This window comes from Alligator mississippiensis, chromosome 14 (genome assembly GCF_030867095.1).
Source record: "Alligator mississippiensis isolate rAllMis1 chromosome 14, rAllMis1, whole genome shotgun sequence".
Lineage (NCBI taxonomy): Eukaryota > Metazoa > Chordata > Crocodylia > Alligatoridae > Alligator > Alligator mississippiensis.
Window position 1 is genome coordinate 4,157,749 of NC_081837.1, and position 27,803 is coordinate 4,185,551.

Sequence of the window (27,803 nt, forward strand, 5' to 3'; positions counted from 1 at the left end):
AGCAAACCCAGCCTTTCGCAGAGCACACAGTCTGGCTCGCGTGGGGGCAGTCAGCTAATCCACCGAGCCGCTGTTGGATCAGGGCGTGCAGAGCACACACGAAATGCCGGAAAACCGAGGGCCGGATGCGTTCCCTTGTCCTGAGACTGGCGCTGTCTCCAACTCACGTCATTTCAGCTGAAGTCTCACAAATGGGGGCAAGCGGGGGGGTACTGTAAATCCCCAGTTCCTGGAATCCCATGATGGGGTAGGAGATGCCTCAGCCCACAGATAAAAACATGAAAACATGACCCTGAGGTGCATCCTAATTAAACAAACTTGAAGACAAACAGGAACCCCGTGCTGACAAACAGGCCAAGCTCCTGGTTTCCTGGGGTGTGACTCACAGCAGGAGAATACCTGAGGTTGGCAAGACCGGACTAGCCCTTTGCAAAACGCCCTTGCACACCGCGTGTTACCAAGGGCAGGAATCATTTTGGCACTTGCGTACGTGAGAAAGTGACTTGTCCTCTCCACGTGACTCGCAGACTTTTCCCCTCGATTGCTTAAACCGGTGGAAAAAGGATAAGTCAGATGTGCTTCGGTGTAAGCCAAGGTTCAGAAGGGATCCCCCTCTCCTGGACATGCCAGAGCGGGTTGGGCTCGGTTTCATCAGGACTATGCCCTGCCTCTAGGATTGACGCCGTGGCATACAGAGCAGTCTCCCTATGGGTTTTGGAGGAGGAAAGATCAGGGCAACCAACTCACTGCAGGTGCTGCCGCTGGTTTTCTGCTTGAATGAGGATGACCACGCAGAGATTGGCTCATAACCTTCAGTCTGCTGCTAACTCTTGTCAAAGTCCTTTCCTGTGCTGTTCAGGAACCAGGACACCTACCTACCATTTGTTTTCTCCAGAGTTTTGGTTGAAAAGAAATCATCGAATGTCAAACATCACAGGACCTGCGGCAAGTTAATATAACTATTAACCTTCGTGCATCCAAGGTTTCTCACCGAGGTCATTCCTCTCTTCACGAGGGGAGTTCAGGGGATCGTTGCTCTCTCGTAAAAATGTGCAAGTTGGCTTTTCACAAACGGAGGAGGGTGGCGATGGGAGTTTATTATCTGATTATTCCCAGTGTTCGGGTGGAAGTGGACCGTGGCACTGGCTCCCTCGAACATGGTATTCTGCTCTGCTTAGTACAGCTTAAAAAAAAAAAAAAAAAAAAAAAAGACACATTTTTCACATTTTACAAATGAGGAGACTAAGAAAGCGTTGACGGGAGCTGCCCACGGGCAGAGTTTTAAGAGCCAAGATTAGAAGTTGGGGCTTCCTGGCAGCAGGCCTGCGCTCAGGTCACACGTCTTTTGTGGCATTTCCCATCTGTTTCAGAGCTAGGTTTGAGTTTTGTGCCATGCTGTAAATCAGATACAGTAATGGAGACCGGGTGCTCTTGCTAAAGCGTGTTCATTATATTTTTAGTAATGATATTGTAAATATGCGGAGGAAAGCAACTGCCTTCTATAAAAGGGAAAAAAAAATAGTGCGGTCTGTGCCGTAACCAGTTCATGACATGCTAATTTTAAAGAGGCATTTCAGGTCTTGCTTACAGATTGGATTTTAACCCGATGACCTTTTTTTGTTAAAGTGCATCACGGTAGAAATTAACTTCAAATTGCTGTCAACCACATCATTGGCCTATTCCTAGCCTTCTTGCTAATGCTGGAGAACACTTTGTGATATCCAAGTGCCTGAGAAAGTTCATAGCCTCGCTTCTGATTCATAACAGGCCTCTAGCAACTGCTATTTATCACCCAATGGCAGCGGTGCCCAGGGACCCCAGTCAAGGCACACTCTTGGGCTGAGCATGGCACAGACGCATGCAAAAAGACGACAGTCCTGCTCCCAAATTGCTCCCAGTCCAGGATGGTGGCTCCCAAACTAGGGGCCGTGAGCCCTGTAGAACCTGGACTGGAAGTGGGATCTGCAAACTGGTGCAATCGGAGACCCAGCATCCAGGCCGACGAGGGAACCAAAACTTTTGGGAAATAGTTGCATCTGTTTCCCCCACTGAGAACAAACAGGGCCATTTGCAGATGTCGGCAGTGGCCTTTACCCATCTCCCGACAAGATGTTCACAGCACTTATCCCCCTGCAATGAAAGCTTCCTTACAAGACTGCATGGTCTTTTCTGGTACCAGTTCCCTTGGTTCTCGTTCAGCTTTGGTCAATAGGGAGCTGTTCGCTTTAACAGGAGTTTTAGCTGCATAGGCTAGGCCTGGATTAGTTTCCACGTGCCTTCCCAGGCCTTGATGGTCGCGGAGTCTGTATCTCCGGATAGAGATAACTTCAGGATTTCTATCCGTTGTGCTGCCTGATGGGGGAAGACTTTTGCACACAAAGAGCCCAGATCTGCAGGGAACCGAACGGCTCCTAGGAAGTGCTGAGAGCTCTGCGACTTTGGGAGCGCTGTGCTTCCTAAAGGACCGGGCCCCAAATTTTCCACGGCAAGCTGCATGCTATGCAGGGGTCCAAGCAAAAGCAGAGCCTGCAGCTACTGGAGAAGGAATTCAGGTCACAAGTCCTTGCATCATTCATCTCCAGTTGCCAGAGGAGTTGCCTCTTCCTTTGATCTCCCGGTTGCAATGGGAGGTGGAGAGATAACGTCCATCTCTCCTCCAGAAAGAGACGGGGGAGGCTGGGGTGGCAACTCTTGCAATCACTTATGCAGCCTGCGTTTCACGTGGGAGCTGGACAAGCTGCCGAGGTCACACACACAGGCTGGAGCCTCCATGGGTGCACTGGCCTCCGTACTGGTCGTATGCTTGCTGGCCTTGCCTCTTGGCTGATAAAAAGCCTTCCCCATGCTGCTGCCCACGCTCCATCTCCCCAGAGTTGTGGGCATTTGTCAGGAGTTTGGTGCAATATGGACTTGATGTCTCAGGCTGCTTTGCACAGCTGGATTTTTCTTGTTCCAGCTGTTTGTTCCCAGGTGGCAGGGGATCCGATCCCGGGAGGAGGTATCAGGTCAGGTGTTCACGTCGCACTGCGCAGTGTCCGGGGTACCAGGTGTTTTTGTTTCCAGCCGGGGTCTCTGAGACCATCAGCAACATCAGTATTAAACAGTCATCACCGGCGGTCGGCCCTGCCTAGCACATTGTGTAACATAAGAAGAAAGCCAAGGAGCTGGCAGCCAGCTTCTCCGGTGTAGCCCATCGTTGTTTAAAGACAGCAAGAATCCACAGATGCCAAAACAGAGATTTCAGGATAAGCCACAGGCCCTCGTTTCGTCACCACCCAAACCACCTGCCCAGGAGCCTACAAGGAGGTGCACGGAGAGATTGATATACAATTAAATCCAGGAGATTTTTGCTCGGTTGGTTTTGTTCCAGACACAGTCATCATGATTAATGCAGTGGTGACTGTCAGGTTGACACCTCCCAGACTTCAACAGGAAGAATGAAGTGGGACATCTAATGATGTGTCAAGTATCAGTAAGAATAATTGTCAGTGACTAACAGAGAGGGCTATGCAACCCCGGCCCCGAAGGATGATGAGCACGTGCTGCATTTTCTCACCAAATGTTATCAGGGCAAACAGCAAGAGCTCTTCGGTGTCCGTGCCACCCTCAGTAACTAGTGATCTAATAGCCAGGGGCTTATAACTGAGGCTTAGGAGTTAAGCTGCTATTAACGTGCCTCGCAGCTTCAGGCAAGTCAGTGTTACTGTGCCTCAGTTTACTCATCTGCACAATGGGAATAATACTTACCTCACCGAGTTGTTGGTGAAGTGAACAAGTGAAGATCTCTGGTGGACAGGTGATGCAAAAGGGCGAAGTGCAACTACAGTGAACGGAGCCAGTGTTTTCCACAGGAGATGGGCAGGAACCGAAACCCAAGGTGTGTCTTTGGGAGAATCGGCAACCTACAGCTGCATCTCAGTCTGAACAGTCCATACCAGTGGCTCGCACACAAACTATAATATGGGATTGGAAAAACGTCCCGCCTTTGAAACCTGGACAGGTTTGCAGCTCGGCCCCGTGTCGACACAAGCCCTTTGCTTTTGTCATTTTGTAACCCGGTCTCTTTAGCAATCTCCGTGGGACGCATGTTGCCCGGGAGTGGGGAGCGGTGGAGTCTGTTTTACCAGACCTTTATTCTGCTAGACTCGGGCAGGGAAGGACTGGTCAGGCAACTAGATCTGGCGAGGTGCTGAATCATCAGTGGACTTTTGGCTCCCGCGTCCACCTTTCTTCAATTAATGTTTAAGGAATAAACAGGAGGAGAATTTTTGTCAAAGGCGGGGAACGGATTTACAAACAGCTCAGCATCAAAATCTGCCCGTCGGAGAGCTCACAGACACAGGGACGCCCCACCCGCCCCTTGCACCCCACGTGGGGACTTTCTAGACTCGTGGCCTGATTTGCAACCAAATGTGCCGGTGCACCAGGGGGATCCTGCACCCACGGCCACCGAGCCTTGGGAAACATCACACCAAACTGGATCCGCGTTCACCCCAGCTATCAAAATCCATGCGGCGTGGGCCACTTGGTTGAGGTAATCGCTTTTTCTGGCAACGTGCTCTACATTGCTGCTCCCCTTCCCCCCGGAGAGCCGGCAATGCCGCAGGAATGTAGCACCTTCGTTTCCTAATGCCTTCTCCTTCTGCATTGTGGGCAGGATTTAACACACGTCCGTAGGCTCACATCCAGCCCGGAGACACCCAGCCTGACACTGCCCCAGCCAAAGGCTCGTACCGGATCGTAACTGGTGTGGAAAATGCCAACTTGCAGTCTTTGCCTCTCTGTATTATTAATCACGCGGTCAGAAACATGCTGAGGAAGGGGCAGGTGACAAGCAGAAAACAAGCATGAAATCCTCTTTTCAGCTATTCATTTCATTTTAATCAGCTACAATGATATCAGTCAAAAGCAACAGCACTGGGGAGAGCATAACTGTAATGCACGGTTTAAAAAACCCCCCCCAAAACCCAACCCCACGCACGTTTGTCCAAATGCCTCTTTCCTTGGTGCAAATGGCCAAGCAGGGGATTTAATTATTTTCCCTCTGTTAGAGGCACTTTGAATAACTGTTAAAAAACCCCTCCCAGTCGAGGTCCATAACTTTATTCCAATTTTGGTCAAAGTTAAGCAATGTTTTTTGTTGTTGTTGTTGCTGAAACTCAGAAGATGTGATCTCAGCCCCACTTACTTGCTAATTGTAAGCATTCAAATGGTGCAGTTTAAAGTTACACTTAGCAGCTGCGAAACATTAGAGTGAAGTGATTACAACCTACTGGAGGATACCGAACATTTTTACAATATCTCAGGAGCATAAGGGAAAGACAACAGGAAATGGTGCAAACTTTCCTACCCTGCATGAGAACAAGCCAAAGGCCTTTTCTTCTCCAAAGCTGCGATAAACGAAATACGGGGGAATAGTCGCACACAGGTTTAATCCTCCGTAACCTCCCCCCCCACCCAGTATCCCACTAATCAAGTCCAATTGAAAGAGCGAGCAACAGGCACATTTCTCTGGTTGTTTCTGGAGGATGGGGCTTATTTCACAGTCCCTTTTCCTAAAGGAAAGCCCCATGCTTGGGATTCCTTCTGCAAAGCTATTCGGGGCTTGAGACGTATATTTTTTAGATGGTTTTTAACATGATCAGTTCGTGCACTGGAAGGCAGCTGATGGCAGCTCCGTTACCAGCACGTTTCCTATGCTTTGCTAGCTGGGCACAGGGCAGCCTGGCTGGTAATCACCGTTTCTTTGCACTGACCATTAAGGGCTAGATTTACGGGTCTGCTTTGGCAACTCTGCGCCACCCTGGCAATGCAAATCTGGTGCAACTGCCCGGCAAGGCAGGGTTTATGGTCGCGCTGTCTTACCGGCACAGCCAGGTGAACCTGGGGGATGTGGCCCTTGCTGCTTTGCCTTCACCGGAGCCATTCTCCGGATCCTAGTCTGAAACTCGGGCTCTTGTGCGAGGCCCAGGCCTCGCGCTCGTGCCGAGAGCCAACCTACGTCTAAAGCAAAGAGGAGCCGAACGACAAACCGCCGCATTCAGGGGTCATTTTCTTTCCATTTTTGCTGCCAGGCAAGGATCCTCTCCCGTGATTTAAGTGCAATACACCCTCGTGTTTATTACAGAAACCAGGGTAGACTAAGAAAGCAATATCTCATGTTAATTCGTGAAACCCAAACCCGGCTGTAATAGAAGGGCTCCACTTTGTACAGAGGGTGATATACAGTCGCGCCAGCCTCGAATGAGACATTTTGCCTTTTGAACTCAGCAGGAAGCCACTGCTTACTACTACTGGAAGCAGTTTAAAAACCTGCAAGTCCAGCAGGTCTTTTGGGCTCCAGTCTAGGCTGCATTTTGTATCGAGGCAGGGCATTTCTGCCTGCCGGCCATGTGGTTTGGAACGACGGCACTTCAGAAACGTGCTTTGCATTAGTTACGTTGCTCTGGAGGAGTCCGATTCACAGTGCATCGAAGCCAATGGGAGTCTTTTTTTTTTCTTTTTTTACTTTGCTTTCGCCAGATTTGGATTGAGCGGGAGAGTGAAACGCTGTCTGCGTTGAAACCAGTGGCAACGTGACGTTTGACTTGAGCGATGCCTTTGGTGCCCATATGATTGATCGGAGGGGCCAAGCAATAAGAGGCCTGAAAAGGCTTCCAGGCACAGGGCTGACCCTACAAACGCTGGTAGGAGCAGCAGGGCAATTCCTCCACGCTTTGAGTAAGGATCAGACCCTATGGGCCAAATGTTACTCCTTTTAACACGGGCCGAACACTCTTAGCATCCACACGGTTGCACCGCAGCCGACAAACCCCGAAGGTTTCCAGCAAGCATCCTCAAGCAACAGCCTCGTGCCAACAGGACTGTAAGGCCAGAGAGGAAGCGGAGAGGTGTTGTCCCTCTCAAACACTTGGCTCTTTGTCCAAAGGGGGTATGTTATCTGGACCGCCTTTGGCAAGGGGCTTACACATGACTTCAGTGGATGACTCACGAGCCTAAAGTTAGGCCGACACGTATGCGTCTTGTGGAGTCGGCCTGCAGATTCACCGCAGCAGCGCGCTCAGCTCTCACCGGCCCGGGCGCTGGCTCATCTGCGACTATATCCAAGCTGAACGACCGGCATCAGAAAACAAGGCTCCTTGGCTGCAGAGCACGTGGCTAATGTTGCAGATGCAGTTCGGCTCAGGGGCTGTCACCAGCGCCGGGTTCGGCACATTCTTCTTTACGAACCAGCCTGGAAATGTTTTCACACTAACCCCAGTTTGCAAATCCCCCCCCTTTAAACAAAATATCCTGATTCAAAGGAGTTTCTTGCAGACTGGGAATTTCCACATGGCCATATTGCAGCACTTATAAAAACGTGATTTAATGCCTGCCAACAACAAATACATTTCCAGTGACACCATTCTGTATTAGGCATCATCCCACTTTGTGCGTTCATAAAGGACTAGCAACAAAGCTATTTGAGGCTACAGCAATAGGAAGAACAGCAGTCGCTTTCCCTTCAAAGCGCTTTGTCCCTGATGGCTGCTCTCTGGCAAGACTGAAAGGAAACGAGACTCACGGTGACAACACAGTCCCTTCTGTATGTGTTAATCTGGATTTCGTTTGAACTTTTCGTACTGACCTTGGCTTGAACTGTGTTAAAAATCCTAACTGGTGTGGACTGACTTGACCTTGTGGTTCCACGTGTTCGCCCTGCCAGGCCTTACGCTAGTTTGCTCGGTCCGGTCCGTTATTTTGCAGACATAAAAGAGGCGCAGCATTATAGCGGAGCTGTTAGCACAGTGATAGGCAGTGGGCCAGATCTGCCAGCATGCCCTTACCTCACTCTTGAGCCAACGCTCATCCATCTCAGAAGGAAGCATTTCCTAAAAACCCCAACGAGGCCCTGACATTATTCCTGTGAATTGCAATTTGTAGCGGTTTCTGGCCCAGGGAGAAAGAAAAAGACATTATTCTGTGATCCGAGACTCAGCGTTAAAAAAAAAGAAATGTAGTCGGAGAGTGGATTTGATTTTGGTGCGCGCGGACAGGCTGTGGGAGTCAAGACGGTCCGTTTCTCGTCATTCGAGGCGGCTGTTTGTAAAGCTATGGGAGTGCAACAAGATTTGTGGGTTTCAACGATTTCCTTTCGTTTCCACAACTCGAATGAATTATGTGAAAAAAGCAGTAGGAAGGAAATGTCAGAACCTGAGAGTCCCTCCTGGGTTTCTCCTTCTTCCAGAAGTCGGCTGAGATGTTCGGGTTTATGCGGCCGCGTTGCGCAAGCCACAATGAGTTTTTCAACACGTTTGCTGCTGAACACAGCGTGCACGGTGCAGGAGGTCCTGTCTTTTTGTCCAAGTTCCCATTAATGCAACATATGTTAAAGGCAACAGGTGAAAGGCAGGGCGCCAGATCCTCAGTGTGTGCAACTCCATGGGAGTCATTGGGACAAATCCCCAACCATATAAATGGCATAGCGCTAGGGTCTCTGCCAGTTTATACCCCGCTTAGGATCTGGCCCAAGTGTTCCTATTTTACACTGGCGTGTGAAATGGGAGCACATCCGAACAAGCTGCTAGGAGCCGCTCTATCAACATGCCATGGTTAAGGCTGGGCCTTGGGGGTGCGGGAGTCTGAGATACGTACCTCTACCCATGAAGCAAAGGCCGGAGTTAAAGACAAGTAGGGCTGCTCCTGTCCTGGCGGGGAGGTGCTGAAGCCAGTCAAACTCAGTAGGGCAGAGTCCATGAACGGCCTCGGTTCCTTCGGGGAAGTCTCCTCCAGATGCACCTCTCCTGTTAGTGCCCTGTGAAGGTGTCTTGGGCCAAGGGACACAGACAGGTCTGCACATTCACTTTCTGAACCTGTGAAAAAACCAGCAGGAGTTAATGCTGCCTGCAAGAGGTAGTCCCTGCCATCCCCTCCCAGCAGAGGTGGCTTAGGACAGACCTGGGCTTCATGCAGACCAGAAGCAGCCTCTTAAATGGGTCAAAGGCTTGTCCATGCCAGGCCAAGGAGATCAGGAGGTGCCATCTACCTTGTACCTCTCCAGTCACCAGATCTTTCCCCATGCAGGAACCGTGACCTGGGAAAGACACGTTTCCTCGTACACAATATCCTGGGCCCTCAATCTCTGGCCTCACCCAGTGCAAAAGGGGCACGCCTAACTTGTACAGATGTCATGTACCGCGTATCGTATGGCTATGGAGACTGTTTCTTGAAAAGCAGCTTCTGAAAACTCAGCTTGCAAAGAGCTGTGGCCAAAGCGGTTGCACAAATGTTAAGTAATGCAGCAACCGGCTTGACTTCCAGAGAGACTGGCATCCGCTAGTTTAGGCACCTGGCAGCAAGACAAAGAAACTGCTGTTCTGACACAAGTGACAGCGAATTAGGGATTCGGGTCTAGGTGGGAAATACTCGCACACTAGCTGGTGCAGGTCAACAGACGGAGCACGCGCACAGCCTGGTACCACCAAAGCAATTTTTTGTTTAACTTAGGTTTATTCAATGACACATGCAATTTTGGACAGATAGCAGAGTTCCAGTGATCACTTGTTATAACCAAAGAAGAGCAATTCGCGACTTGAGTTAGCCCATTAAGTACATTTCTAAAATACAGGACTAGAATAGAACCGGAGCAATAAAGATAACTCTTCCCAAGAACAAAACAAGAAACTTTCCCATTTGTAATACTCCTGGCATCAATTAGTATCAGTGGGGAACGAGGACAGCAAGAAGATGCAGAAATGAAGTAATAATATAATCAACCTTAGCCACTGTCCATCTCCATGACAGTCCTTGAGTTTTCGCTCCCTCCAGTTTTTGCTTTTATGCTCAGCGCTTTTGCAAACAGCTGCAGTTCGCTGGCTGAATGGCCCATGCGCCGCTAAAGTTAGGTGGATTCCCTTTTTTTCCTCCCCCCTGCCCCATTTAACATGAAGAAGCAGGTAACGACTGTAAAATCATACGCTTCATCAAAAAAACGGGTTTAAAAAATAGTTCTCCTCTAAACAGTCTCTCTCCAAACACAAAAAAAGAAGCCACGAAGCTGTTAGGACTGAAGAAAGAGTCTCTCCTTATCAGTATTGCACAGGAAAACAAATTCAGTATTTTGGAGAATACGCTGCAGGACGATTTTTTTAAATTTTTTTTAAGCAGAGGAGTCGTCAATATTTATTAGGGTAACGAGAACCATCCAGCGCTGCAGCTAACCGGTGGGTGAAAATGCACATCGAGATTGTTACCCCGGCTGAATCTCTCCTCGTATGTTTGACTAATTTAAGGGAATCCTGTAGGGAAAAGGCTTAGGGGCTGGTTTTCGTTAGTCGGGAGAGGCGATCTGTAACCATCAAAATTGCGTGGAATGCTTCCGCTGGTGGAGCCCGAGCTGTTACTTAGCGTCTCTATGCTTCCCTCTCGCTGCAGCTCTGCAAGGGAAAGAGAAAACAGGCCCTGGTTAATGTTTCAGATAAAAGAATGAAGGTTACCATTAGAAGGCCACTTTATTGACAAATCTGTTTATTGTATCCCTGGTCTAACATTACGCTCGCTTGTCATCCATCTTTTACTGGGTGATTTGACGAATCACTCCAGAGGCAACCCGACTGCCGGTTCTACTTCTCCGCCGGGCTTGTGTTTCAGCCCCAACGTACGTGGGATTTTATTAAGACTTTACGCGTTGTCTTGCGGATGTGGTGTGTCATTGCTCTTTTGGGGGGCGGGGGGACAATTAAAAGTGGTTTGCAGGAGGTGCCAAGATGCCAAAGCTTGGCGTTGCAAGGTGGAGCTGAGCAGGAGGATGAGAGGCTGGCTGACGAGCAATGAAATAGCCTCGCTTGCTAGAAAAGGAGCTCGCTAGCAGCGACCCGCAACGTCTGTGCTTGGCCGACGCAGTTTGACACGGTAGTTCCCCACCTCTTTGTGCGCCATACACCGATGGGAGCATCCCCATGGCTTGCGAGCCCCTTTGATGAGGCTGGTGGAGGGGAACGTAGAAACGGGCCGTGGAAGAAAGGTGATGAAGCTGTATTGACCATGGAGGCCTGGATGAGGCTCTGCGCAAGCTCGGGACTCTAAGGCTACTACTAGCATTTGGGATTATTCCCCTCTCACCCGTCGCGCACGCTGATAAGTCGAAGCCTCCCCCTCCTGCCCCCGGCTGACCTCCCAAAGCCTTTGTTGCTTCCTAATCTCGAGACGCCGGTATTCTTGCGTGCGTGCCGAATATCATTTCTAACTGCAGCTCTCCGCGAGCCACTTGAACCCAACAGTCGACTCAGTGGCAACGCCGCTGGACAGCATCACGCTCTCCAGCACTCAGCGACGGCACGCAGCGCTGATACGAGGCAGGGCCCCGCGTCCAGTGCAGGGAGACTGCTGCAAAACTGCTCCTCGCAAGGCCTGCTCAGTCCTCCCTTTCAAGCAGGAGGGACAAAAGCAAAGAATACGACCAGTACCGTGAAGTCCCTACGAATTCTGCTGGGAGAGGAAACCCGGGTCTGTCTATAAGCCACTGGCCGTGATTAAGAGACTGCTCCAAGACGCTCAGCGAAGTGTGGGTGCGGAGCGAGCGCATGGAGCAGACGGACAGATTTCCCTGTTGACTTCAGTGGGAACGCTGCTCGAGCGCGCTGATTAGGAAGTGACTAATGGACTTCAGGATTTGGATGAATGGCTCCCAGCGCTGTTCCCTGCCAAATTTTCCTGCACCTTTGCCATTCACGGGCTTCAGTCTCATCCTGGGATTCCAGCTCATTTATAAATGTCCGACCGTCCCTTTGCTGCAGCAGGACCCAGAGATAAGGACAAATCTCGGCGCAGAAAGTTCACAGTCTCACCTTCATTTAAACCCAAACTATCCCGTTTAAGTAGCGAGTGCCCAGTCCCCACTGGCACGAATGTGACTTGTGTGTCCACCGATGGGATAACAGATCCGTTCAAATTTACACTTCACCAAGAAAGGGGCGGTGAATTTAATACTCGATCACGGAAGTAATTCACAACGGAGATAATCTGGGTTGGTTTCACAAAAAAGCAAATCCCCAGGAAGTCAGTACACCCATACGAAGCAACGATAATGACCTCAGCTGTATTAATCGTGATTTCTTGCCAGTATTTTATTAAAGGAATGTACATGTATAAACCTCTTCGTTTGCCTTCACATCCTTATTCTCCCATGAGTTCAGGAAGTAAAAACAGTAATTTAAATCAGAAATGAGTGGCGTATCCCACACTAATACTGTGCTTATCCTGTCTGATTTTGTGCTTTTATCTCCCCTCGCGCACAGCTGGCTTTGGTTAAACGTCTCACGTCAGAGTTTTCACTCACTGTGTAGCCATCACCAGAAAGATAGACCACGGGTAGGCTCCAATCAAACATCATTAAGACGGTTGAACTCCTTACGAGGTTACCTCGCCCTCTCTCTCTCTCTCGATCGTAATTGATTTTCAGGCAAATGTTGCATTTTCAGTAACAAAAGAAGGAGAGAGAGAGGAGAGGCATTTATTTTTCCTTAGTGCTGCGGATTCCCAAAGACCATTTCTGTCCCCATAAAGCCCATGCGCTGAGCGACGCGGCGCTGGCTCCCGGCTGGGGTGAAGAGTGCACAACTACGGGAGAGCCTGGCTCAGGTTTTGCATGACTGCGGCCTTTGCGGTAACCGGGCCTGCACATTTGCCGTTCCTCAGCGAGCGGCATACGATCCTACAGCGCAGTTTTGGGTTTCAGACTCAGGTCTGCGCATCTACGCCCCCACCACGGGAATCGCGGGGGCTCGGTGTCTTTGAAAACCAGCCCTTTCAGCTATGCAGATTTGTGGGATGCTGCGAAACGGCGAATGGAGGCGAACCTCTTCATTGCACAGCGATATCAGGTTGCTGGAAAAACCCAAAAAGCTCTCTCTGTGGGGAAACTGTCTGCGTTGCTCATCGCATTAAGGAGGAAGTCAAAAACACCACGGTCTTCAACAACCCCCCGCGCGCTGTTTTGTATGTCACATCTGGATCAGGAAGGGACAGATGTGCAGCTGTCCTGGGGTAGCTCCCACAGTAGGTGGCTGTTGCTGTACCGCTCCACTAGATGGCAAAGGAGCAGGTACCAGCCTCTGCCATTAGCAAAGGCACAGACGGCAACTGGACGTCTTGGGCATTTCAGCCCGTATCCAGGAACGTGCAGGGATCCCAAACGTCTGTCATGTTGGGAGCGTGCAATACTCAAGGGATAACGAGCCTTTTGCCACTAGATGGCTCATACAAGTCCCGACCATGTTGACACTGTGCGAAAGTCTTCGCTACCTTACGTGTGCAATGCACGCTGCGATCAGGCTGTAGAGAGTCGCATCAAATGTCGAGGAACGCCCCATGTCTGTTGGGCGGACGAAAGGCCCGGGGATCCAGAGACCGGACTCTGCAACCGACTTCCCACGTGGATCTCAGCAAGTCTTAATCTTGCTCCGTCTGCTTCCCGGTCCAAAAAACGAGGATAGTTTTACTTGCCCACCGTGTTAACATGCTCTGCAATCTTCGGAAAGCACCAGATCATCCTCATCCTCATCATCATCATTGCTGTTATCATTAGCATTATTATTATTTGCATTATTGCTATCATATCATCATCATCACCACCACCACCGTGCCCAAATTCTCAGCCCTCGAGGTAGCCGTCTCCGTCCCGCGGAGCAGGGACAGCACAGGCCGTAAAGCAAGGTTTCCTCATTCCTGGCCAGGAGGGATCAAGTTCACTTAAAAGTGAAGCCCACGGAGGAATTCACCTGCATAAGGAAGCTGAATGGCAGCCTTGGCTCGAATTGTCCTCGCTTATGGTAGTTGCATGAGGTCAGAGGCTTAGCACTGCCCCAGCAGAGGCGGATATATCCGTCCCTGGAGTAGTGCTGTTGACTTCAGTGGAGTTACGCCAGGAATGGAGTTGGCCCCAGTCTGTCTGAGGGTTATTGCATCTCTATTTCCCTATGCATTCGCTGTCGAGATGTATTAACTTCCTTAAATGTATCGGTAAAACAACCTCTTATGCTACACTTTAATGAGCTTGTACAGTAGCCAACAAATTGTGTATCGCATAAAACCCATTCTGCTCCACAGACTTGGAGGCTATTCTGTTTCGTGGTAACTGTCATCTGCTTCTGCGGAGGCAAGATAAGCAGGGTTGAGAAGTCAGGCCCTGCAGAAACCTAAATATTTGATTTGGGGGGAAGGGAGCGGGTGGGAGAAGGAAGAAGGGGACCTCCGGGAGCCATTTATGGGGTCAAAATAACATGAGACCTGCTCTCCTCAGAGCATTTCCACCATGGAGGAAGTGAAATACTGTGAGAAGACCAGTGCTCGCATGAGTTTGTCCCCGTAATGGCTCCCAGCGGCATTAAAAAGCCCGTGAAAAACAAACACAAATACAAATAAGTGCTAATAGTGGAAATGTTAATCCTGAAACCTGCCCCCGTCCCGGAGGGACACAACTCGCAAAGTTATGATTGGCTTTGAAAATGAAAAAAAAATAAGAGCAGGAACATCTGCTGAAGTCATGAGGAGGAGGCTAGTTCAGGGGAGCGCAGGAGCAGCCCGTAGTCACTTTTGATGCTAACCGTAACAGGCAACGCCAGAGTCGATGGGAATCGCAGTATTACTGGGGGCTCGGGCACGTGCAAACCGAACTGCACTGGAGGAAGAAACAGCAACAAAAGTAGTCTCCGGTGCCGCACGTTTACCAGGTTTAAAAGGAACCAGGGTCCATAGGGCTCCAAAAGTAAGGGAAGAGAGATGCAAATGTCAACAAGTGATTCTGCACCAGCTCCTCCGCGGGGCTGTACCCGTGTGCCTCTGTGGCTCTGGGATGGATTCAAAGCCCGTGCTAGTGCAGGGCAGGATTAACTCCACGCAAGTCAGTGGAGTCGCACCAATGTAGACAAGATCACAATCAGCAATACAAATCTCTGAGTCCAGGACTCACAGCATTAGTTTCCCCTGAAAAAAATCCAAAGGCCTAAGCAGGCATAAGTGCGTGCTGCAGGAAATGGCCAGAGCTGGTCCGTGCTATTTACTTGGCTGTGAACGTTCAAATGAGAACCGGGGCCTGCGCTCTCGTGCTCGCTCCACCATGTCACATTTGCTCCTCTCCTCATGCAGATACTCCTGCAGCCGTCTGGGGCTGACCCGAAATGCTGGCGGCCAGATCTGGACCTGAAGGACGGCAGCCACGCTGAAACAGCAGGATGTGGGAGAGAATTCAGTTGAGACGGTGGCTCCTATCTGTACGCCCCCCACCAAGGTACTTCTGCCAGCTTCTCGCTGGGCGTTGCACCGGGGCTGTTTATAGCAAGAGGTAAGCCCCTAGGAGCCTTGTGCTCATAAAGCCCTCTGTGTACCTACGGCACTGGGGCCCTCCAAGCCTCACTACCCTGTATACCGGTGCAGGGACTATGTTCCCACCCCCAAAGCAGAGACAACAAAGGGACTTTTGCTTTTGTTAATCTGGCCTCAAGCTTCTGGGTGTCATAACCTGAGACATTTAGAAGAGGCCTGCCTTGCAGAGAGCAGGTGCTCTGCACTCTCAGGAAACCAGGGCATCTCCACCTTGGCCTCCAAAATCACTGGTCCCAGTGACCTCCCACTGCCATTACAGTCACACCACATCTTTTAGTGCCTGGCCCTGGGAGGGTTGAGGGCACCTGCCTGCTTGCAGGACCGGGTGGGCGTTCCCACTCGAATGCAGAGATAATGACCTTCTGCATGCAGTATTGCCCCTGTCACCTTCACCGGGTACCATCGTGCCCCTCTTGTTGGCAGTCCCTGGCTGCTCCGCTGAATGAGTGCGGCTGGCGGAAAACCAGGGGTCGGTAACAGCCGTGCTGGGACCCCACTGAGGCTGAAGAAAAGCTGCAGGGAGCAGTTCATGTTTAGGCGCACGGGGGTGGCAGCGGGTGCACGTCCCTCCCTGGAGTCCGAGAGATGCCCGGACTGGACCAGGTGCAGTCGAAATGCTGTCAAATAACGAGCAATCAGAAGTAGGGAAATGCACGCTCCATTAGCTCCCTTCCAGTTCCACCTTGTTCTTTGCATCCCTGCCAGGCGCTGAAAACCAGCGTCTGTTCCCATCACGTGAGATTCGGCAGCACTCAGGAGCCAGCTGGGAGAAACCAGAACGGATCCCCTTCCGTTCTTACCTACCACGCGCGCCTGATCCTCGCCGTCCTGTCTCATCCGACTGCAAGCCGAAGCCTCTGTTGTATTAAGCGTGGTGACAAATTGGACGGGGGTCCTCGCTGCGGTCCTCAGGTGGGTGTCAGCACGTAACGAGCTACCCCAGGCACCCGTCCAAGCCAGGGTGCTGTATATTCAATTCCAAAAAGCTGCAGGATCTGTCAGAGGACTACATCAAATCTAGAAAGGTAGAAAGCCTTGCCAAGCCTAAATGTGAAGCCATTTTATATGGCACATTAATTCAGTGCCTGAAGAAAATCTATATAGCCCTCTTTTGCCCGGAACACTCATAAATTATGCTGCCTTTCTTAGTTGTGCTTTCTCCGTAGTGGTCCACTTGAAGCCATGGTATCTCCTTTATGTCTACTCAAAAATATAATCTCTAGTGCATTATTTCTTCTAATGGCTTTTCCTTTCTCTCCGTTGGACTTCCCCTACAGCAGGCTGTTAAGCACAGTTTCAAAATATCCTCAAAAATCATTTGCTGAAAGAGCCGACCCTTTCCTTTACCTACTGAGAATTGCACTAACTCCTCTGCAGCATGGCAGCATGGCAGCCTGGATAAACGATACAATGACAGCCAGCCTGATGTGTCAGGGTAGTGGGGAAGCAGCAGCAACTCTGAATACAAGAATTATTCTTCATCATCTCAAACTGTCACAACACATTATGCTCAAAGCCTCAGCCTGGTGAAGGAGTGACCCTGGACTGAATGGAAGAGTGCTTGGGGAAAGAACTAATTGTAGCCTCTTTTCACACGTCAGTCACTTTTCACAGCACCAAGCCTTTCAAGCTCAACTAATGTCAAGTTCCTTTTTCCTTTTTCTGTGCCGAATATTTCTGAGGTTATATAGATGGCATTTTTAAAGGAACAAGGTCTCTGGCAAGGATCTAAGTTGGTGGGGAGGAGGAAGGGAGAAGTGCAAAGATTAGTGCACGCTACTGAAGATTTGTTAGGAATGACTCAATTAACAGGCTGGGATCTGGGAAGTGGCGTGACACATCAGCCACTTGGGCCTTTATCTCGTGGTTTTATTCTTGTCATTCAGGGTGTGTCTACACAACTCGCCTTAATGTGCGGTAGACTGCTCTACTGCACGTTAGTGCATCATGGCAAAAAGCATGCTGATGCAGTAGACTGCTCTACTGCACATAAGTACATCACGGTGAAAAACCACGCTAATGCAGTAGACTGCTTACTGTGCATTAGCGCATCACAGCAAAAACCATGCTAATGCACAACAGAATTAGTCTACTGCACATCACAAAAAAAAGTTTGCCTTTGCTACTGCACATAAGCAAAGCTACTGCGCTTTTATCTAATACCTTGTATTAGAGGTACTAAACTTAATGCACTGTAACAAAGGCACATTAATGAACGTGTAGACACGTCTCATTCTGGCAATTTCACTTGGTCCAGATTTAAGCCGAAAGCATGGAAATATGTGGGAATTTACTCTCTCCCTTTTCACAAAATTAGAAAGCAAAAGTGGTAGTTGGCCCAACGGTGGGGTGAGAGAAGGAAGCAGCATCCTATTAAGAAGGCTGGGGTAGATTGTGCTTCTTTGAGGCCTCGACCATTTTGGGTTGGCCATTTAATGGGCAGAGTTGAGAACCCACCTGCTAGATCAAAGTTACTTTCACTTGGAAAAGAAGCAAAGCAACACGATTCAGAAGTAGAGCCTGTATCCATCCTCTTGCCTAGAACATCAAGCATCAACTTTCTCCTCCGCTTGGACAGTGCCCAGCACCACAGCGCTTGAACACCAGCCACATCCCTTTGACTCTCTCCTGATATGAATATTTACACATAAGCAGCCTAACTCCACCGAAGCCATAAAGTGCATTTCCATCCTGCCTTCCACTGAAGCCAATGGCGCTGCTCTGGATTGACGTGAGTGTTGCTGAAAGCAGAATAGGGCCAAGGCTGTGCATGTGTCATCGATAGTGTTTGTTGCACACAAAACTTCTCCTAAGCCCAGCATTATGGAACCACACTGCTAACAGCACCTCTCCTTTCTAGACATCAGAGAATGTAACTGCGAACAGGGAGCCTTGATTATATATTATCTTCAAAAACACTGGTTGTCAGTTAAAGGGAGGAAACTAGAGAACTGGCTCTGAAAAAAGGATTTATAGGGATTCAGCTGGAGTTTGTGCTGCAGGTAGGACCCACCAGCAGCCTGCAGAACTGACCTCTCCTGTACCCAGCAAGGGGCACCACGATCCAGGTCCGTGCAGTGCTGGCTTTGGAGAGTAAAGCTACACTTGGGAAGGCAGAAGGATTGGATCTGTGCCACCGTTTATCTGAAATGGCCCTAAACTGTCAGCACCAAATACCATCTTATGATTTAATTTCTTAATGTCTTTGAATTTGCAAAGACAGAAATGAAAGCTCTTTCCCAGCCCTACCTGTTTCCATTCGTTCTTCTGCAGCTGGAGGGGAGACCCAAAAGCTTTCTCATGTACTGCTCTTGGGCTGGCTTTGCTGTGCAAAGATGTGTGCATGCCCAGCGGAGGGGATGCATTTTTTTCAGCCCCGTTACGGGGCGGGCAGCTATTCTGGTTTTGTTTGGGATGAAGAGATTGGAAGGAGGTTTCCCACCAGATTTGCACAAGCTCGTTAAACTTCACGTTCTTCTCAAGGGGTCAGGTTCTGCCTCACCACAGTGAACCGGGCAGTCCAGGCGTGCACCACCGCTCTTTGTTGGACCGAGCAAGAGCTGTTAGCCGTGTGCTAGAGGCCTGCTAAGTGCTAACACCGTGTCACTTGGCTTAGATGCCAGAGGCCCGTACTTTAGGAAGAGCATCCAATTATTGATTTCATGTGCAGCTGCAGGTAGCCACACAACAGGGAAGTTCCTAAGAAGGTCCAGGAAGCATCGGATTTTCTTTTCTTTGTTTGAGAATAGATGTTAGCCCACTTTCACGGGAGGAAATTCAGCACGCACCAAAAATGAATCCCTGGGTTGAAATCATTTCACCCTACTGCGTCAGGGAAGACACTAAGACACCGCAGAAGCAGCCCTATTACATTGTCAGAGCAGAAAAGACGGGCAAATGCTGTCTGAGCAAGTCCTACGAAATCGGACGTTTCTGATTTCATAGGACTTGCTCAGTCTATAGGACTTACTCAGGCTGTTAGTGACTGCCAAATTATCCTATGATCAATCTAATGCCAAATCCACATAGACTCCTAATGTAACGCACTTACACCTGGCGCGTTGGATAAAAAAGGTGACAGCGTCTAACAACTTGGGCAAGGACGCACGGGAAGTGCAAAGTCACCAAGGGAAGGGAGAGTGAATATCAAAATCCAGTGGGGCTGCACATTTCATTTCCAGTGCATCATCTCAGTGCTACGATGCCAAAGAAGTAACACTTGCAAAAATTAAGAAGGCATCTGAGCTTACATAAATATCTGGATTTACTTCAAGCGAGAAGAGATTGGGAAGATACGAGCAAAACATTTTCATGTGTGAGCTTTTAAAGTATTTGTCTACAAAAGAAAAAAGTTCAGCTTGTTGTTTCCTTTGAAATGAAAAACAAACACTAACATTCCTCTATCCACCGAGCAAGATACCCAAATCTATGGCATACAGCCAGACTCGACTCTGAATATTTTATGGAAGGTTAAAAGTGCACGAGATAAAGGACTAGCGTCTAGAGAGACAATATTCTTCAACATAGGCACTTTCACGATGACTGCAGCGCTTTAAAAAATTGTCTCAAGTTTCATAGAGCGGTATATGTTTGTCAAGAGGGTTAGGATGTCTTGCTACATAAATGGCACTTTGGCAAGGCAAGCTGCCGATTTTAGCCGCTACGTGAAGTCTCAAAAGCTCGAAGAACAATCAGACGCTTATAGAAAACAGACCTCTCCAGCCCAAGCGCACAGCATGAAGCGCACTAACCGTTCATGCAAAGTTTCCAAAAGCGTGTGTTTTCTAAACGGACGGGCAGATGCGTTGTTTCAGATGAAGGGAAACTCCCTCCACCCCTCCACAAACTTCGAAGTCACGATGCGCCGCTCCTGAAGATCGAGTCTTCAGCATCCTAGCCGGTTTCATCTGTTCTCAGATCTTGAGATCCATAATGTCCTTTCTTACCGTTAAAAATGCACTTCCCTGCTGGAAGCCAGTGACTATGTATATATGTGTGTGTGTGTTTAATGCATGTAAGCAGAATGATCTTTTATCTTCAGTTACGCAAGCGGCACATCTGTGTATATCAGACCAAAAGCATTTGCAGAGAAAACACTGTATTAAAATTCCTGGTTCTGGTCTCATTCCCAGGGCTGTGGGAGTGCCTCCGATTGCTCAACAGTGACCCCTCTCTCAGCCTCCGACTCCACCAGGGAGATGCAAATTAAAATGCCTTTCTGCATGTTCACAACACCTACCAGTCCGCACGTTACTGAGCAGCACTCTGTTTCCCCCCTTCGCTGGGAAGAGTGGCACGCTGCCCAAACGTCTCCGAGGAAATATGCAGGTTTGTCCCTACATTTGAGACCCAGACGGGCTCTAAACGTGTGTGCACCTGATCCTGCAAAGCTTCCCTCCCCACTCGAGACGAGGGGAGCTGTAGGTGTAATCAAAAGGGGCCTCTGCGTCTCCACAACTCCTACAGCGAGAACTATCTCCCTCCCATCGCGGCAGCCTGAAACAGTCCCGGGGCGGGGAGACGAGCCATGCTTGCTCTTCCATCCGCAACTCAAAGAGTCCCAGCCGAAGAATCTGGTCGTGGAAAAGCTGAAGTGCCTGAGTGTCAAAATAATAAATAGAGCAATGACCTCATGGTCTGGGCAGCATGTCACTGATCTGCTGAATAAGGGATTTCAGACATGCCTAAACCTCAAAACTTCAGCGATTCCTTTCGTGTCTGAGACCTGATTTTCCCTCTTACGATGCTGCCGAGGCTTATTGGACCTCCTAACAATCCTCATTTGGAAAAATAAGGCAGAGTAGAGCCCAGGAGACGGACGGCTTGCATGGCGTTTCGGTTTTGCTGTCCCTCCTCGTGCACATATCAGTCTCTAAGGGCTGATTTCAATTTAGAGTAACACCGAGTAAAACGATCCCGGCGTAACTGCTAGTAAGCCACATCCCGACATGCTGACCCTTCCGGTCAGTGGAGGGGAGGAAGGACTCTTATGTTGTGGGGGAGAAAGCACAAATGGATCAAAATTTGGGTTTTGAAGAAGCAGTCAAAAGTTTCGAGAGGCCAGATCCCAACATGGCATAATGGAGAATACTATCGCTGAAACACCCACGTTCCACCTGCTGACAATTTGGTCTTCGTTGCCGACCAAAGCTAACCGAGTCTCTTGAAACTCAGAAATAAGGGTGGACGTTTCATTAGGATGAGGTTTTTCTCATCGTGCTCCTGCAACCCTGAGTCCAGCCTCATTCAGCAACCTTAAAGTGCATGTTTCTATGCTTAAACTCAAATTTCCATTTTTGTGTGGGTCCAAGCAGGTTGTGGGAAAACGCTGAGAAGTGGTGGGGGGGCATGTCTGAACTTTTTTTATCCAAACAGTTCTCCCCTTTGCTGGCATGGTTGGGAGGGACAGTGCCAAACACCTGTGCTTCTGCTCTATCAGAAACCCAACACTTCTCCTGTGAATCCGTGGTTAACACGGTGAGCTGACAGCGCTCCTTGGAGCAGGTCAGTTTTGCTAAAGATGGATCGATTTGCCAAAACGCTCTAATTCTGCAGGCCCACAAACACATCTGCACCTACAATAAGTGGTTGACCTTGGTGTAAGGACCTGACCCTGTCTCCGAAAAAAAAAAAGGTGGGAGCTCACTTACTTGTAGGCAGAAACTAAAAGATGCCTTGAAACACGTGCAACAAAATCCCACCTCTCTCCTCTTTATTAATTGGTTAAGGTTTGACCAGGGTAGCACCGAAGTCTGACCTTGACTATGCACATACGGAGGAGCTGCCTGATTCGATCCATCGTAACTCAGGTGTCAGCACAGCATATCTGGATTTGTTCTTCCGAAAGCCAAGAGCAGCTGTCAGCTGTTTCAAGAATGATATATATTTCTTCCGAAAACCTTTTTAAAATCATTCACATATCGATTTCAATGTATTAAGTCTCCTTTCCTTTTTTTTTTTCTTTTTCAGTTGCTCGTTTTAAAACACGGCCAAATCGGCGAACGAAGTTGAGAGCAGAGGAGCCTGCAAGCTGGAAATAACTCTTGTGTGAAGTCTCAAAGAGTTAATGTACAACCAAGGAATTCCTCTAGCCACGTCCCACGGAAAAAGCAACTTAAGTCATTTCAAGCTCTTCAGGTTCAGTCTGATGTTAGGGCGCAGCACAGCAAGGATAAGGAGCGATGGCTAGCTGCTGGTTTTTTTTTTCCATGGTCTTCACCTGCATTTGAATGGGCAGCCAGCAGCCCTTCCCAAGCGTGGCCTAGATTTGTCAGGGCAAGACGTGGCCACCACGTAATTTAAATGGAGCGTTAGATCTCTTACGCTGCTTTAAAAAATGTGCATAAAGCAGCCCCTGAGTCCTGTGCAAGAGGGAGCTCAGACCTGCAAGAGGATGGAGAATTACGGGTGCAATTCCAGCCTCCCGCCCCTGTGTGCTTCCCGCTGTGCAGGCGTGCACGTGCATGGGGGGAGGAAAGCCACCGAGTCTTTCTGTCTCCTGATGATCGTCTTCAGATGCGGTTTCTGCCTGGCCACCCAGCCTCAGTCTGAAGCACTTGCTGGGAAGGTCTCCAGAGGAAGACACCCTGACAGGGGATGGATGAAGCTGGAAGATGGGACGCTCCCTCCTGGGATAGTGTTGGGGAAGCTGTGGGCATTCACAGCCCTATTCAGCGTACGGGGGAAGGCCGCCCCTCGAGTCCCGGGGCAGCGCGACGGCCTGGGCTACCTTTCTTGGCAACTGTACGCATTTGTGTAAGATGCTTTGCAAATCCCTTATCTGAACCAGGAATGCACAGACCGAAGGGGCCTGTCCTAAACTTTTCCAGAACCCAAGCTGCAGTATTACTCCGCTTGCTTCTCACCCCATAAAACAATCCCAGAAAAAGGCACCGACTGGCCCTTAAACACGAACACCAGCAGCAATGCACGGATACAAACTTAGGGCCTGATGCAAAGCCTCTTTAAAGGAGGCTGCCTCATCAACTTCAAAGGGTTTCGCATCGGGCCCTGATAGAGAAATCCTGGACCCACTGCCATTAATGGCAAAACTCCCAATGACTTCAAAGGGGCAGAATTTCACTCCTACTCAACAACTGTGAATGGCTGTTTTAAAACGCTCGCCCATTGTACTACCTGTTTCTATCAGCAGGGGAAAAAAACAATTCCCTCTTTATGGGGCTGTGCAGCATGCCAAGTGAGAGATCACTTTAGAGACTTAAAGAAGCAGAGGCTTTTTGCTATTTATGAGGGAAGAGTGCCCCGGGTAACTGAATCTCGGAGAACCAGGATCCCGCTAATGTACGAGGAACCATAAAGTGAAACGTTAGAAGTTGGCTAGCAGCAAACGCGAGGCAGACTCATCTACCTTCGTTGTCTCCCATGAACGAAGTGCAAAAAAAGGTAAATAAACCAGAAGGGAAATGTCTTTTCCACTCTGGTTTTTAAAACATTTAATCTCCCTCCAATCTATGCACTACCACGGCATTTGGTGTCATACTAGCAAAACGGGGAGAATTTTTTTTTTTTTTTAAGAAATCCCTTTAAACTCAATGGCAGCCTTGGCAAAGGAGGCTGAGGCCCTCTGACCTAACGAGGGCCCGAGATGAGGGTTTCTTTTGAAATTCCCATCTAAAACCACCACCTGTGCGGCAGTATCCTATGGCCCAAAACAAACTCCACGTCTGCTGAAATGGTGTCACTTCAGCGGGGCTGATTTTTCCACTTGCAGAGCACTTCAAGAATTATCTCTGCATTTTTTTTGTTGTTGTCAAGGGACAGTAGCATCAAATATTTAGTGATTATAAACAGAGCAGAATAAAAAAAAAAAAAAAGCAACTGCCTGAAACGAGAGCTCAGGATCTGATTTCTTCTAACCGGATGCCTGCAAGATGTCACTGAATTCTCTCTCCATGCAACCCGCGTGGAGCCAATATGAACTCCCAGCAAAGTGCTTAAAAACCCATTATTTATAATAACTGTTAAATGATGAGACATTGTTTACCCAGATCGCAAGATAAATTCTCACTTACAGAATGCTTGTCTGACTGTCCTGAACATCATCTGGTTTTTATTTAAATGCAAAATGTAATTACTCTCAATAACACAGCAGAAGAATTCAATAAGATATGGCTTTGCACTTATGGTTTAATATTAACATTTCCCCATAAACGTTAATGAATAAAAGTCTACTGCTGTATATTTTACATGCGATTGAGAGGAAGGGAGGGAGGGAAATATTTTCATATCTGGAGCGCAACACTGAATTCAGGGGAGCTCAGGGTTTTCAGACCCTGGCTGAGACAGCACCTCCTGCCGGCATCAGACTCAAAGCGCCACATCCAGAAAAGACAGATCCCAAGCGTTCAAGAAGTGGCAGGAGGTAGCACGAGGCTGAATGACTGCGTCTGTAAGTAAGGCCTCCGTTGAGAGAAATCACTCTGGTCTTTTCCTCGTCTCTGTTGTGCACCTAGTACCATCAGCACTGGACCGTCTGCTGCCTGGACTACAGCAGCACTTACAGTCTGCTCCCACTGGTCTGGGTACGCCCGCGATGGACGCGGTCTCCTTGTGTGGCCCCTTTGAGACGTACCTCCAACAGCAGGCGCCCCGCAGTAGCCTGCCCACTTTTGGGGCACCCGTGCAAAAGGGTTGCCCCTTGGTGAGAGGGTTCTGGCAGCCGCTTTGCACGGTTTAAGCAAGATCCATAGAGCAGAGGAGCCCGCTCGCCCGAGTGTCCTCAGGCAAAAGACTGCTAAGGGCGTGACTCTTCACTGCATTACTGAACAGCAATGATGTTGGTGCAGCGGGTTCAACGGATGCAGTGATGTACACCGAAGGTAGCACTGGGATGAACTAGGCCCACGGCACTTAAGGAGCATGTTCTTTGCTGATCTCAAATTGCTTTGCTAAATGGGGATTTGTCCCCATTCTACAGCCGACAAAACCAAGGCGCACATGCTTGCCTGACAGCAGAAAACAGGTCAGTGCCAGAGCTGGAATCAGAAGGTCGGTCCCCTGACACCCCTCCCACCGTGCCACGATGCTGCCAGCAGCACGTGCCAGCTAGTAGATGGCATACGCACACATTGCTGCTGCTGAAAAATTCATGCTCATGTGTGGGAGGGTCAGCCTCGGCCCGCAGGACCCGTGCGCCAGCTTTGCCTTCACCCCTCTATCACACTGCCACCCAGAATAGGATTTGGCATATAAAACACCTGTATACACTTCCATCTGATTCAGACACTGGATGGTCGGGGCCATTTACGCCTATCTAGAAACATATATTTCCCCTACCCCATGCTGCATCCTACATGCAAACGCTTGCAAGAGGCTTCGAAAGAATTGTGGGGAGCAGAGACGGGAAAAGCCCTCTTAGACAAAGCAGTCCATTGCACGTGGCTAGCGCAGAAGTGGCCCCCATCTCATTTCCAGAGCTTTGGCTTTGGCTTGTAAAGGGAAGGTTTAATAAAATGAGAGCTTTTCAACCCAGGCAGCGCGGTTCAAAAAAAGAACTTAGAGGCCTACTAAAACCCGGCAGGTTTGGGGAACATAGAAATAGGCTTCATTAAGTAGCAAATGCCTTCCAAGGGCCTGATGCAACAAAAAGGCCCTTGCAGGATGAGACACACGAGAGCACCTCTGTGCTCCTGTTCGCACTGAAATCAATGTCAAGAGCCCCAAGGATGCAAAAAAGCTTGTTGCTTTAAAAGGTCCCCAGTGCACATCAACACAGATGAGCAAAGCCAAGCTAAAAGGCAGGCTGCTTACCAACTCAGATGAAATGCTGGTGTCTTGTGGTAAGGAAAATAATTTACTTAATCGCTTAAAAAAAACCCAACAACAACAAATCTCTTAGGAGAAAGTCAATTGTTTGCCGGCTAACTGCTCTGAGACAAAGCAACGGAAGGGAAATGTCCAGTTCCAATCATTTCGTAACCCGATTACAGCCCGCACAGAAGAGCTGAAACACTTGGAGAACAATGATTAAGAAATTAAGCTTCAAATTAAGTGTGCGTCCTATATGGGCCTGCTTCTTCCTATGATACCGGAAAGGACACGGCTGGGCTCGTTCCACGCGCGAGCTGGCGATGCGAGCGTACAGCCCAGCGATGAATCATCTCAGACATTTCCCGACCCCCCCCCCCCCCGCCATCCCACCATTTCTTTCTCCAAGAGGAATGACAAATCTAGAAATGGCACTGCACTTTGTTTCATGACGGTATCGATTTTCCTGCACAGGAAAAGTGCATTTGTCCTCTCCGCCCGCAGGCTGGCAAGAAAGGGTTAACCAAATGTTTATCACAAGGCTGGCTTCAGAGTTGAAAGTAATGTGATCAGTAATGAATTTTGTGTTACATTAGGTTGTATAAATGGACAGACAAGCGCAGACAACAAGTGGCCAGGAGTCGGGGCTAATCTAATGATGTAAAAATAGAGACAGCACCAATTATACTTGGGGCCAGCTCAGAGCTCCTGCAGGGACTGCAAATGAATAGGTACAAATCAAATTACTGACTAATAGACGCACTACAAGAGAGGGCAGTCAATGCTAAATGCATTAGGGCCTTGTGACCTCCCTGCTCTGAACAGCAGAATCCTAAATTTGACTTAAAAAAAAAAAATCAAAGAAACTCTTGTTCAGTTAAGAAGAGAGATACAACAATGTGACTTGTGAAATGATTTAAAATGTTCACATTTCCCCCCACCCCGTCCCTTTGTTAGGATATTCTGTATGGCTCGGGCATTGCTTCAAACCTTTTTCCAATCTGACCCAGGGTTTTTGCTTTGTCAAAACATGGAGAAATAGTCTTTGTGCAAAAGTTAAGACCTGAGAACAATACAGTTATGTTACATACCAAAACATTTCAAAGCCATGTGCCTCTTTGTGGAGATGTTTTTTACTGCTACTTCAACGGCTGTGTCTGCATCAAAAATAAAATAGGTCTTTAAAAAAAAACCCTTTAAAAAAAAAAAAGAAAGAAAAAAGAAAACGGACTTTCCCCCAAACAACAAGCGATTAGCAAGAAATGCAGTTGACCGCCACCTTATTGAATGGTAGACAGCCACATTGCTCTCTTGGCATTTGGACCCTCTTTGGAAGCGTCCCGACACTCACGGCTGCTTCTCCGAATGGCAACGCACCCAATTGCACATTGAAAACATTTCAGTATCAACACTGCCTCCCTTCAGAGCTCCCCTCAATAACCCCAAGGAAACTTCAGTCAAAAGATACTGTCGCTGTTTTCCAAGGTCTGCGCATCTAACGGGAGCTTGGGAGGAAATGGCTCGTTTGGCAGACTATGACTGGAGCGTCCCCGGCAGGTTTCAAAGCAGCTGATAGCCAAGAGTCCCCGGATTTGGAAACAGTCATATCATTAAAAATGCCTCTGTTGGCCTGGCAGTGCTATCCGAGTGGTCTGCTTTGGGAAGGGTTATGGAGA

General features: G+C 48.9%; 1 protein-coding gene and 1 long non-coding RNA gene across 14 annotated transcripts in view; one reads left to right on the top strand and one right to left on the bottom strand.

The window, feature by feature from the left end:
* Nucleotides 1-27,763, top strand: part of LOC106738148 (uncharacterized) — a 36,399-nt gene extending 8,636 nt beyond the window's left edge. For 4 of the 5 annotated variants that reach the window (XR_001373516.3, XR_002092075.2, XR_009456507.1 and 1 more), the window contains exons 4-6: nucleotides 15,124-15,319; nucleotides 16,066-16,272; nucleotides 22,330-27,763. This is a non-coding gene — a long non-coding RNA (uncharacterized LOC106738148). Of the gene's footprint in view, nucleotides 1-15,123; nucleotides 15,320-16,065; nucleotides 16,273-20,492; nucleotides 20,689-22,329 lie in introns of all 5 variants that reach the window. The other variant, XR_009456506.1, reaches the window with a different exon arrangement.
* The window catches only part of BCAS3 (BCAS3 microtubule associated cell migration factor), a 445,712-nt gene continuing 427,378 nt past the window's right edge, over nucleotides 9,470-27,803 (bottom strand). For 4 of the 9 annotated variants that reach the window (XM_019493311.2, XM_014608076.3, XM_019493312.2 and 1 more), the window contains 2 exons: nucleotides 27,219-27,284; nucleotides 9,470-10,415 (listed from right to left, as the gene is read on the bottom strand). In XM_019493311.2, coding sequence (XP_019348856.1) covers nucleotides 10,267-10,415; nucleotides 27,219-27,284 — 215 coding nt within the window. In that variant the 3' untranslated portion in view covers nucleotides 9,470-10,266. The remainder of the gene's footprint in view (nucleotides 10,416-27,218; nucleotides 27,285-27,803) is intronic. The other 5 variants (XM_014608078.3, XM_019493313.2, XM_019493317.2 and 2 more) reach the window with 4 other exon arrangements.